At 34.1% G+C, this 13585-nt stretch overlaps 1 protein-coding gene across 3 annotated transcripts; it reads left to right on the forward strand.

Annotated features, from left to right (window-relative positions):
- The first annotated feature begins 3807 nt into the window (after window positions 1–3807).
- Window positions 3808–12197, forward strand: LOC144434457 (carbohydrate sulfotransferase 11-like). 3 transcript variants are annotated; one of them, XM_078122907.1, is made up of 4 exons: window positions 3808–3940; window positions 7982–8091; window positions 10278–10363; window positions 11117–12197. In XM_078122907.1, the coding sequence occupies exons 2-4, from the start codon at window positions 7989–7991 to the stop codon at window positions 11993–11995; spliced, it is 1068 nt and encodes a 355-aa protein (XP_077979033.1). In that variant the 5' UTR covers window positions 3808–3940; window positions 7982–7988; the 3' UTR covers window positions 11996–12197. The 3 variants fall into 3 exon arrangements, 1 of the variants encoding a protein (XP_077979033.1); XR_013480826.1 differs by lacking the exon at window positions 7982–8091 and having other exon boundaries at window positions 3808–3932; window positions 11117–11171; XR_013480825.1 differs by lacking the exon at window positions 7982–8091 and having other exon boundaries at window positions 11117–11170.
- The last annotated feature ends 1388 nt before the right edge of the window (window positions 12198–13585 follow it).

The raw sequence follows: 13585 nt of genomic DNA on the forward strand, positions 1-13585 counted from the left end.
AAAGGATAAAATGCTTTTATTCAAAGTAATAAATACTGGAAAATCATGTAAATAATAATCTACGTACAGTCTTTATTGTTACAGTGACTTATAGTTTTGACGTGACAACAATACATGACAATAGTGATCGCTAAACACAATTAATGTCAGAAATTATTGCAAATTAGAAATGACTCACGAACAGTCTTAACAAAAATGTGGTATGTGAGGATTGATTACTATTAAAGTTATAAAACCGAGATTTTGAAGGTACAAGCAAGTAGTTTTAGTGAATGAGGTAATGTCTACTGAGACTCGTACGAGTATCAGGATGTCACACACTCAATGAGTCACATGTGCTTTGGTTGGAAGAAAATTGTTGACGTGAGTTCGTCAAGGAGTACCATTATATTTATAGTTTTGTAACGCTTTCACTTACAATTTCTATAACATTCTCGATGTCTTACAGTGTCGTGATGGGAGAATTTGATAAATTCAGGGAAAAGGTTTTATTACGTGTCTTCAACGAAACACTGAACAGACACCAACTGCGTAGCAACTCATAATACATGAGCACGAATATGGCTTAAAATCATCCAAAGTCTCCACCCCATGACACACTTATTGTGAGAGACATACACGTTTCTATCTGTTGACAGTGTATCTTCTTTCATCACGTTCCATGGTCCTCCCAAAATACTACATTTTCTCCGTGTCTCTAGCAAAGGAGATATACACAATTAAGATGGTAAGGTTAAATCACAGGGGATTGAAATTGGCCATATTTGTTTACAGATAGGTAGTTTTTGTTTATTGTTTACATTCTTTCTTTACAAAAATAAAAAAAAACCTGAACCTGCTGGGGCATCTGACCTCCTCCCTGTAAAAAAAATAGGATGATCCCCATCACTGAATTTGAACCAACTCTCTTATCAGGATGTGTTGGATGTAGAGGAGGTGGAGGTGTATGTGTCCTATTGGTAAAAAATGTATAAATTCCAAAACAACATGATGAGTAGATTGCACTGAAATTTAATGGGACTACTCTTATGGGTGTTTAGGGTAAGAATCGTTCATGATGCGTGCCAACACCATCGATCTTTCAAATTCAAAGACACTCACAATTTTGTGTCATATGCTACAGCTAAAATGATGTAGGCTTGGTGTTTCACTCATGGGCCATTACGCTTTTGACACAGAGCTAGAGATATTTCAAATCTAGACTAACAATAGTAGACACATACACACAGCAGGATCATTTGCCCAATGACATTGAACACTGATAAGCATTGATATTCTTTTACAGTGCAGTAAAACAAGCTTCTAATGAAAACATTGCACATGTACTTGACGATTTTAATGACTTTAATTGTTTATTTTATAACTGATCATCAACATTTCAATTTGACTACTTCTACATCCCCACTGTGCACGGCACCTATGTAATTGTTTCTTTTGCATTATAAGTTGTCTGAGGGTGTGTATTAAATGTCATGTTACAGGAGTGAAACACCAAGTCCACATCATTTTAGTTGTAATTTAAAATGTGGAGTGATTTTACATATTGTGATTTTCAAAAATTGTTTTAGATTTTAAGACACTCACAAAGTTGTGTCATATCCAGTGTTTTACAGAGTGCTTTTTACATACTGACACTTTCAAAGATTGTTTTTTTAATTCTAAGACACTCACAAAGTTGTGTCATATCCAGTGTTTTACACAGAGTGCTTTTTACATACTGACACTTTCAAAGATTGTTTTTTTAATTCTAAGACACTCACAAAGGTGTGTCATATCCAATGTTTTACACAGAGTGCTTTTTACATATTGACACTTTCAAAGATTGTTTTTTAATTCTAAGACACTCACAAAATTGGGTGAAATCCTGAGTTTAAAAGAGTGGTTTCACATATTAAGAGTTGTGAGCGTGGTTGTACAAATCAACATTTTCAAAAAATTGGTTTATAATTCTAAGATTCTTTCAAAAATTGTCGTATCCTGAGAGTTTCAAAGCATGATCTTACATATTGAGAGTTCCAAAGAGGTTTTATATAATAAGAGTTTCAAAAGATTAGAATTTTAAGGCACCGAGGTTGTGTCAAGTCCAGTGGTTTTACATAGTACATATAACACTTTCTAATAGTGGTGTTATGCATATATTGAATGCTAAGACTTTCAAATTGGTTATATATTTAGAGACTTTAAAAGAGTAGTATTTGAGATTTCAAGAAGTCCTTGGAAATTGTAAGGAAATGTGTGTGTACATATGATGCCATTTTGAATATTTAATTATGTCACGTGACTGACCTTTGATCTCATCAACATTTTTTGGTAATTAAGGAACCCTTCCTTTGAATTCCAGGTGTCAACTGGCTAACTATTGAATGATAAGTAAATGTATTTTAAATTTGTTTACATGACAAATCCCATGTTCAGCTTTCCATTACTGGAGGAAAGAAATTACAACACCAATAAAATAATTTTCAAATTTCGAACTTTTCCAGCTGATTACATATTAAAGTTACATTCATTGTGTACTTTAGATTTTTTCAATTGTATGTATGACAAAAGTTCTTGACTTTAAGCATGTGGTAACCCACAAACGTGTTACCCCTTTGGTAAAAATGTGTTTGTTGATTTGCCTAATTTGCATAACATTATTGTAATCATTGGATAGTTTGAACCTAAGGATTTGTTTTGTAATTTTTTCTTCAATAATGTTCATTTTTTCAGGAGACAGCCCCCAAATTTAAATATTGTGATTAAATTCATGAAAATATTAAAATACCCAATTCCTAGGGGAAAATTTTAAAAAAATATTGTTTTAAATGACACTTGAAACTGTCAAATTTAGTTTTTATGATGTTAAAAATGACAAAAATGATACTTTGTTGCCAAATCTGAAACAGATGTTGACTTACCTATAACTTTGCTGTTAAATAAAATATAATGTTAGAGTTTAAGGAAAATATTTGAATTCATGTTGCCATCAAAACTGAAACTTTTCAAAAATGGCTGTTACCAAAAATTACAAATAATTAAGAATTCTCCATATTTCGGATGCAAATTTCTTTATTTTGTGAGGAATCTACAGCGGTGAAAATATATATTAAAATATAATAATACAAAAAGAAAAAGTATATTATGTGTGAAGGTAGTTGTCCTTCATTGGGATAACACAAATAAAAAATGCATTTTTTCAATTTCACCCGCAAGGCCTCTGGCCTCCCTATGTGTAAGGTACTACCAAGTGTCAAGCCGTTAATAATATTTTCACATTTAGAATAAGGCCAAAGAAAAAAAAGTTGTTTGGTTCAGGTTACCCGACCCCACCTAGTTTTTCACGCCGACCCTAAATCTTTTTTACGTATTCGAGAAAAATAATAAAATCGCGAAAATTGTGAAGTCTCACGAGAAATAGCAAGAAATAGTGGATGCGGAAAATGACATCAACTGAAAAAGACTAATTTATAAAACTATTCTTCCAATCTGTAATGGCTGTACTAGAAATAAATAACACAGAGACCATTTGGAAAACAATGGAAAACCTGAACTACACACTCACACATGAAAAAAAAATCTACCTACCCCTCCTATTTTAAAATTGAATGTAATCAGAACCACACATTTTTCTTTTTGTCACTTTGCCAGGAAGCTTTTGTCAAGCTATTATATTAACAAAAAAATCAACATGTCCGTACTCTGAAATGAAGTGATATTATTTACCCCGTCTTTTCTGTATAAAGAGCAGGAGGTATGGATTACATCCGTCGTGTTCCAGGTCGTAGGTTATGGGGCATGATGAATGTGTTTACCTGACAACGTGACAGCAAAACACAGGTATTGTAAAGTCACACCACAGTGACGTCGTGATAACTGAAGCCGAATCCAACCCGTACACGTGTATCAAACGACTCTACTGATACAAGGAAGTTCAAAGGTGTGACCACAGGGTAAGGAGGTGGGTTTTGTTAGCAAGTTCAATGATACATGTAAATGCGTTACCATGGCAGTTGAAGTGTTTGGTCTTGTAATGGCGATATTATATATAGACCTAGCCTAATGGTCAGAGTCAGTCACGCACAATTTATTTTGCAGCTGGTAACCACATAAAGTCTTACGTCCTTTCTCATTTGAAAGTACGTTCCCCCAAGGTGATGCCTTAACAAACAGTGAACTGTTGACTGTACCCAGTTATCGGACATTGTCAGAAATCATATTGAATCACACTTATTTACCTATTCAATCTTATCTAACCGTTCACGTTATACTTTTTTACCTCATGATTGTCAAAAAATGTATTTATAATTTACTATACTTGTCTTCTTGGCAGCAAAAACATTTCACGAACATTTGAGGACATTATTTAAGGTATGAGGTGTCAAATTCGAATTACGTCAACGACGCAACTTTCGCAATACCAATATGACCTTACTAGCTACAACAAAGAAGACAATCACCCAGACAGAAACGGGCGCTCTTGTCAACATTCGAACGCGAAACAAACCCGTGTCTGGAAGTGAAGTGAAGTGAAGTGAAGTGTTATATGTTTTTCGATCGCTGTACGTACTTTTGAATTGAAGATTTAGGGTGAACGGAAGGTAATTTCGTATGAGTTTCAGAAGTCCTTGCGAAGAAAATTAGCTTCACTACCATGACTTAAAGAGGAACTGTCTTATAAAATTTAGACTTGTCAACAACCACACTCCCTATATCGCCGGTCAAGCAAACACATTAACGTGCGAAACAGAAAAGTTGGAGTCGGCCATATTAAAAAGATAACACCACGCCCAGTGTCTGACGCTAGAATTACACGAGTTCGCGAACTATTGCACGATTAACCATAACGTCTGAATACATTCAAGATATTCTACGTCAGATACCCCAGGTCATAAATGTCTGCTTCTACACAAGTCATCCAAGTTGAGTAATTTTCTCCTTAGTTGCTTTGATTTTGACTGTTCGAAATGAAACTGACATGACACTTGGAAACTTTAATTGCATTATTCAAAAACAATGACTTGTATGGTATTCACATGAAGTTTACACAGTCACTGACCATAATTCCACATCGCCATTAAATGAAGTACTTTGTTTTGGTTTTTGCGTTGTTACTATGGTAACCAGATTTGCTATACAGATTGATTCTATGTCGCTTTGAAAGCATATCGCTCGATAGGTCAGCAGTGTCACCAGAGCTAGAGGGCGATTGATGGAAGAATGAGCCTGGATCATTGTTAGACATTATTATGACATTAGAATGACCCTGAATCATTGTTAGATTATTTTTCAGCTGTCTCCCTAACTATAGTATGTCACTAGTCACACTAACTCTATTGAATGCTTACGTATCGTAAAGCCTACAGTTCAAATTGCAACAAATCATACAAGTTGTATAAAAACTATCTACATTGTCTCCCCATAAAAGAAGTATCCATGGTAACATTAATAAGATTTCAATGAGGGGTTCTACCCAAAATCAATAAATACATCTAGTTGTATAATTATGAAGAGGCATTGGTACATTATACATATGTGCAAAGTTAAACAAGCTCGTTTTAATTTTTGTCAATATTCAACAATATTTCATAAAAAATTCTGTCAAAAATGTCTAAATTTAGATGGGGTGTGGGGTTACAATTTCAATTCTAGAATTTAAACGGACGTGGTGACCCACTATTATTTTGTCATTGATAAATAGCTGGAATATGTACACATACAGTATGTATATGAAATAATCTAACACGGACTTTTATCCTTTTTTGCAGTTTTCTTACATTTTTCTTTAAAAATCGTAAAGCAGCTGGGGATAAAATAACAGCATTTTATGACATAATGAATATTTTGATTTCCAAAAATTTCAAAATATCGGTGACCATTCATCTTAAGTTTGTTGATGCTTGAATCACCTCTGTATTGACATAAATTTGCTTATGACAAATAAGCTTATTGGTTTCAGTTCTGTCACATATAAGGAAGAAGGAAGAAGAAAGTGTTTTGGTTTGGTTTGACAAGTGCATATACTGCATACCGACTTCAGAAATGTTGTATCGGATTACAGACAATGTGTGCCACTTCAAATTAACGATTCAACTCTCAAAATTATCACAATCAGTGTTTACCTTAAAACACTCCAAATATTCGGTATGGTGGTTACTGTGTTTGCCCAATTTAACATTGAAAGTACTCTAAGATAATACATCAATCCTGATCCAAAACTTGAGTGGGATGTGGACTGTCATAGAATCGTATCGTACATTGTTGTCGCAACGTAACAATAACCGTATTAGTCGTTATTTTTGTACTTTTCATTTCTTATAATTGTCTGTCAGAAATTATATTATGCCAGTATATTGATGGCGCAAATCGAGAGATCTGATTGGTCTAGACATCGAACTAGGACATCTAAAATGAGCGATAATGCACGGCTGGCACGCGTCCAAATTTTGCGTTGATATATTGATGTGATAAATTTATAAAAGTGACTTCTAACTGAGGACATGGAAACGATGACGGCAGCTATGAACAAAGTCACAGTCAGCCCAGTAAACAGGCTACGACCTGAAAGTGGCCCCTATGGGGATGGGGTCCAGTTGTTTTGTAGCACTGTTGCAGTGACCACAGCACGTCACCAAAATGTATGTTTCTGAATGAAAGAGATAACTAATCAGTTTCAAGAATACTGGGCCAGTATTTAACTATTTCGTGCACTTGGTTTTCCCAAGGTCATCATTATCTGAATATTGATCTTTGGATTAATGATTAGCTGTGATTTACCGATCGAGTGACGCGGTTGTAAAGTTTAGTAAACCTTGAACTAAGCATCGTCGTAAAACGATTCGCCTCTTTACGCAGTGTCACGTTGCAGAACTGTGTCAAGGTAAAAAAAATATGTTCTATGGAATCGGAAGAGGGTGGGGTGGCTACCGAAAAACGTAGTGTTCATTTACAAATTGCAAATACAAAATGAAACAATTTACCAATTATGAAGAAAATAAATTTGACGTTAAATTTTATTGTGAATTTATTTATTTATCTATTTTGGTTGGGGGAGGTTAGCCTTTTTAAGCTTCAGGATTTACTGTAACAGTAAATGCTAGTTCTGAGTGCAAACTCAGGAAAGATAAGAAGCTTGAACACAAAAAATCAACGCTCAAATATTACATTTAAACAGACGGGCTTGCAATTGACCATATTTGTTTAGAGATATTCGTTTTTTGTTTACTGTTTACTTTTTTTGTAAATAATTGTTTTTTGTTTGGTGGTCTCTCTCACATACCAGGACACGGCGTCAACCGTAGGCATGCCTGTCTTAAATTGCAAGGAGATTAACACAGAACACTTTCGACATTTTATTACTGGAATCAATTCATTCTACATGCCAACAGAGCTACGCTGATGTGCGATACTGCCTACATTTCACAGTACAAAGAACTAGGGCATCGTATTCACATCCCATTTACAATGTACTTATTCGCTAAGGGGCCGGTCAGTTTATCCAGTATGTGGACATATAAGTTTCAGTGAACATTTTACGCATTGTATAGTTTCTCCGGTATAGAATGGAGTAAAATGGGGGCAATACCGAATCCAGTTTAAAGGCCCATTTTGAAAACGTATTAAAATTTAGGTGTGAAAAATAGTTGTCTGACAAAGCTATAGAAAACGTTGTCCAAGAACACAAGAATAATATCGTTGTGTAATCCTCATGACGTCACTGATAGATGCTCTGGATATAATGATAAAGATAAGCCTAATGCGAGAACTTTGGGTTGAAATCTTGGCCTTTAATAAAACAATAGATTGTCTTTAAATCTTCTTTTTTTCACTCTAAAAATGATCATTTATATCAAAGATATAATTGATAATAATAAAAATAATAATAATAATAATAATAATAATAATAATAATAATAATAATAATAATAATAATAATAATAATAATTAATAATAACAATCTTTCACTAAATATGATATTGACCCAGACCGTTTTTTCCTCTCAGGTTTACGATGACGCAGACGAAAACGATGTACTTGATTGGTGCCTTGCTATTACTATCGATAATTGTACCGTTTATCTATGTTGGCAATTTACAAACACACATAGCAACAAGTGAGTTGATAAATGATTTGTAACGAGGCTCTGACTTAAGCACTAAGCTTTCGTAGGTATGACTCAGTCAGATATCCAACTGCTCTCAGGCTGACGAACGATGCATTAAAATATTCAAATAATGGGATAGTGGACCCTCGTTCACTGACCCATGAAAATGTCATATAATTGTCTAAAAATTTTGTTTTTTGAACTGTACAAAAAATTGATCAAGTTAAAAAATAATTATCTTTTATAAAGGAGAGAATTAAGCTTATTTATTTACAGCTTTACATTATTTACAATCCATGGAGAAATTTAAATCGGTGCCAACTTGATCGCAAGTGGTTTACTGGCTGCAGTTTTTTGGATCGCTGAATGAGAAAGGAGTCTGCATATACCAATCAAATACATGTGTACGTATAGCCACTGCTTCCTCGGGCAAGATACGACCCATATTATCATTCAGTACTGTTGGGTGATATTTATCGATTTTAGAGTCATTGTCAAAAAAGCCGAGTGTTTATGAAATACAGAGACCATAGGTGTCGAAGAAATAAGAAAGAACACACACACAATTATAGTCACATGTTTCAAGTAAATGTAGCAATGTTTTTGTGACATTTCTATTGTGCTAAATTATAAAATATGGTAATATTTTGTGAAATTGTTGTCGAGTCAGACGTTGTTGTGTTGCAGATTTAATTGGCTTCTATTGTAGTCAACCATTTCTCGGTACCCGTTATATTGTGGACCAAGAAATCAAATGTTCGTTGTTTTTATGATGTACTGAGACAGTAATATTCTATTTTTGGTACTGAGAAGTGGTCATGTGTTTGCCCTGAACTAATATGAGATGATAGTAGATGGCCATGGATAGACCGATACATGAACAAACACCGTCATAAAGGAGGGTTCGATTCATTGTGTATGACTCACTTGGTTTTGTCCTATCTGTGTTTGGTTGATGTCTAAGATGGTCGTGAAAATTCACTTTCACCACTACTCTAAATCATGTGACCTTTCTAAAATAAGAAACATAAAACTATTCCAATTAGCCATAAACTGACCTCTACTTGTACACTTGGGCAGGGAATTATTGGATTGACACCCCGATTACCAAAGCTGATCCATTTATTGTTTCTACCTAACTGGTTACTAACATTAGATCACAGGGCTTGAAATTGGCCTTATTTGTTCACAAATATTTATTTGTTTATTGTTTACTTTTACTATTTTTTTTTTTGCTTTAATAAATGTCTTTTCCCTACAAGGTACTATCTAATAAAGTAATGATTTGAAAAGCTGGTGTTGTGTTATTTTTTCTAAATCAAATTTAAATATTCTCTTGTTGGTTTTATATAAACCAGCTTTACTATGCTTACCATGTCTATTTCGTGGTATTTAATTAAAGAGGGGACCAGAAAAGATCACCGGTTGAGGGCGCTCAGTTGAACTAAAGGCAATCGCAGTTAAGCCAACAAAGGAAGAGTTAAAATTTACCTAAAAAACCAACATCACTCTTTCAAATCATTACTGTATTACATGGCACTTTGTAGTGAAAAGATAAGCAAAGTTTTTTAAAATGTAAAGTGAACAATAAACAAAAAATAAATATTTGTAAACAAATATGGCCAATTTCAAGCCCCTGTGAGAATATACAGAGAATATACTCTAGGTGACATAAGTATTGGTTATTGGGTGCCAATCCCAGAATGCCCTACCCCAGTGTACAGAAGCTGGTTCATGGCTAATTTAATTTGGGTAATTTTTTTATCTTTAATTTTTAGAGAAGTTGAGAAATTAATTGAAAGTGACTTTTCAAGAATCATGAGACATAAACTAATTCCATTTTGACAAAATCAGTATCGCTTTTGTTCCCCGTTTATAGGTAAAATAGGAAGATACTTCAGATGGATAAGGATATTTGTTTATAATAAAAACAACTTTACTATGTTTTTTCTACTGAAATGTCACCACAATATGAAATAACATCAATGAAGTCCACGTTTGCAACTCAATAAATCGGGAGAAAACCCTACAATGTTTTATTGATTGAAACGATTTGTAAGCAAACTAGTAATATAAGTAATATCTACTTAATTATGCATTATGACGTTACAATATATGGGGAAGTAACAGAGGCATGTGTAAACCGGACGTGACGTAACGATGACTTGTATTTCTTTTTGGTATATTTATATTAGAGTTCAAGAATACAACCGGATGGTTCCAGCTCTCACAGAGAAAAGAAGTTCGAGAGAACTCGACAGGATACGCCACAAAGACAAAGGTAAATGTTTTTTTTAATGTACACACACAAACACTATATAATAAGGGGTAAACCATTTGATTTCTGGGGGGAGGGGACTTGAAGTACCCCACAAACCCCCCCCCCCAAAAAAAAGCAGAATATTTCAAATATCAAAAAATAAATAAAAATTAAAAATAAATAAATGAATAAAAGAATTCAGATGTGAACATTTTTATAAAACACGATTTTCATGTATGCATAGAAAACTGTACCACCCTAATATATCTGTAAAAGCTCAATTTCGAACGTTATATCTTATCATAAGAAACAGTGTTCTAATATTACAGCTTCTATCAGTTTGATATATACGGAATATTGAAGTCATTAAAAAAATAAATAAAAGGCAGTACATAGTATGCGCATTGGAATGAAGTGTTTTTCTTATAGGCATATGATCATTTATTTTAAAAGTCATTTTGAAATATTTCTTAATATATTCAATATTGATAGGAGTATTTTGTCATTATTTCCGAATTATTCCTCGTTATCCAAATCTTGCATTATGCATACACATACGCACGCACACACACACACACACACACACACACACACACACACACACACACACACACACATATATATATATATATATATATATATATATATATATATATATATATATATATATATATATATATATATATATAGACACACACATATCAGGGACGTATAAACAGTGTATACGTCCCTGATATTATGTTGTCTAGCATTTATTTCTCTATTCTTTTGTAGGATGTTTACCAGCATCGTATAGATGTTTATAGAGATGGATGTAATGATACAAGAAGAAGCTTTAAGGCACACCAGAATAATTCCAACATTGGTGAAACTTTAAATTTACTGTATGAAGACAATTCCAAACTTATCTACTGTTTATTACCTAAAGTAGGCTGCACAAACTGGCTCAAGGTTTGGTTAGTTCTACTGGGTGTTGCAAATTCCTCTCAGGTTAATAATATCCACCACAGTAAAATTCATTTTGGTTATCGTAAAGGTAATGTTTACCCACATCTAAGAAAACTGAATAGAACTGACCAAAATAAACGTTTGGAGAACTATCTCGAATTCATTTTTGTTCGCCATCCCTTCAATCGTTTATTGTCAGCCTTCAGAAACAAATTTGAATTGACAGATCGGTGGAATGTTCACTTCCATCAGAATTATGGAACAAAGATCATTCGGCGATATCGGACAGGGGCAAATACCATGTCAAGAGCGCAAGTAGCCAAACTCAGTAAGCAGGTAAAATTCCACGAGTTTGTTCAATATATCATAGACTCGGCAGGTACATCAAAGGTTAATAGCCACTGGAAACCAATGTATCAACTTTGCTCTGCGTGTGATGTAAACTATGATGTCATAGGCAAGTTTGAGAATCTACAAGAAGACGCCCGCTACGTTCTGAAGCGGGCAGGAGTTGATGACATAGTTTCATATCCTGCATTCGATACGCATGTTACCAACAGTTCTAATACTGACTTACTTCGTCGATATTACTCTAGTATATCTAAAGAAAATATTCTAAAATTGTATAATATATACAAACCAGACTTTACGTTATTCGGATATCCATTTCCGGGGGATTATATGCAGTGGTCAACTACTTCTTAGAGATGAGATACTTTACAATACAAACTTGTATGAAACGGCAGTCTTTGGAACGACACATTTTACAGACGTTTTCATCGATTGAGTTTTAAAAATTCTAGTTAATCACGTTTAAGGTAGAGATGCATGTTCGTTGGCAAAGTTTGGTCATTATAATTTTTTACTCATTATGCATGCATGACCCTTCATGATATGTGACTTTATCTGGTTAATATTTTTTTGAAAATCGTTTATTTTTTCAACCAATAAATTTTAAAGGAAATCAATGACATGAACGCTAATGCGATGTGTGTTTTATATGGTTTCATTTTCCGAATGTTTATGTACAATTATTTGCATACTTTACGTAAAGAAGATTGATTACAGAAGAGTGTCTTTTACATATGCAAATGCGACATAGTAGGCCTCAGTTCGAAAGCAGTCCGTTGCCTCCAGCGGCCTTTTGCCCCCCGGCCCGTTGCCCCCTAACCCCATTGTCTCCTCATTTTGCCCCCGGCCTTTTGCACCCCGATAGTACTTTTAAGAACTTTAAGTTTACCTTTACTCGATATATGTTTTCAATTATCTCACCACACTTTCTTGAATGTCATAAATGATAAATGCTGTAACCTAATAAAGGACAAAATGTCTTTATTCAAAGTAAAAAATACTGGAAAATCATGTGAATAACAATGTACGTACAATATTTATTGTTACAATGACTTATAGTTTTGACATGACAACAATACATGATAATAGTGATCGCTAAATGTCAGAAATTATTGCAAATTGGAAATGACACACCAACAGACTTAAACAAAAATGTGGTATCAATCAAGCCTCACGGCTCTATTACTATTAAAGTTATAAAACCGAGGTTTTGAAGGTACGAGTAGTTTTAGTAAATGAGGTAATGTCTACTACGACTCGTGCGAGTATCAGGATGTCACACAATCAATGAGGCATGTATGGCTGGCAGTGCATTGGCTGGAAGAAAATTGTTGACGTGAGTTCATCAAGGAGTACCATTATATTTATAGTTTTGTAATGCTTTCACTTACCATTTGTATAACATTCTCGATGTCGTACAGTGTTGAGATGTGGGAATTTAAATTCAGGGAAAACGTCCAGTTGTTTATTTCTTGTCTTCAACGAAACACTGACATCAACTGCGTAGCAATACCTATGAGCACGAATATGGCTTCAAATCAGAACGTAACCCATTGGAGAACAGTCATGCGTACCATAATTAAAAGATTATCCAAAGTCTCCATCCTATTGAGGATGAGATGACATACTTATTGTGGGAGACATACACGTTTCTATATATGTCGACAGTGTATCTCCTTTCATCACGTTCCATGGCCCTTCCAAAATACTACATATTCTCGGTGTCTCTAGCAAAGGAGCTATACACAATTAAAATTATAAGGTTAAATCACAGGGCTTGTAATTGGCCATATGTGTTTACAAATAGTTTGTTTTTTGTTTATTGTTTACATTCTTTCTTTGTAAAAATACAAAAAACTCTGAACCTGGGGCATCTGACCTCCCTGTAAAAAAAACAAAATAGGATGATCCCCATCACTGAATTTGAACCAACTCTTTCATCAG

This window comes from Glandiceps talaboti, chromosome 4 (assembly GCF_964340395.1).
Source record: "Glandiceps talaboti chromosome 4, keGlaTala1.1, whole genome shotgun sequence".
Classification (NCBI taxonomy): Eukaryota; Metazoa; Hemichordata; class Enteropneusta; family Spengelidae; genus Glandiceps; species Glandiceps talaboti.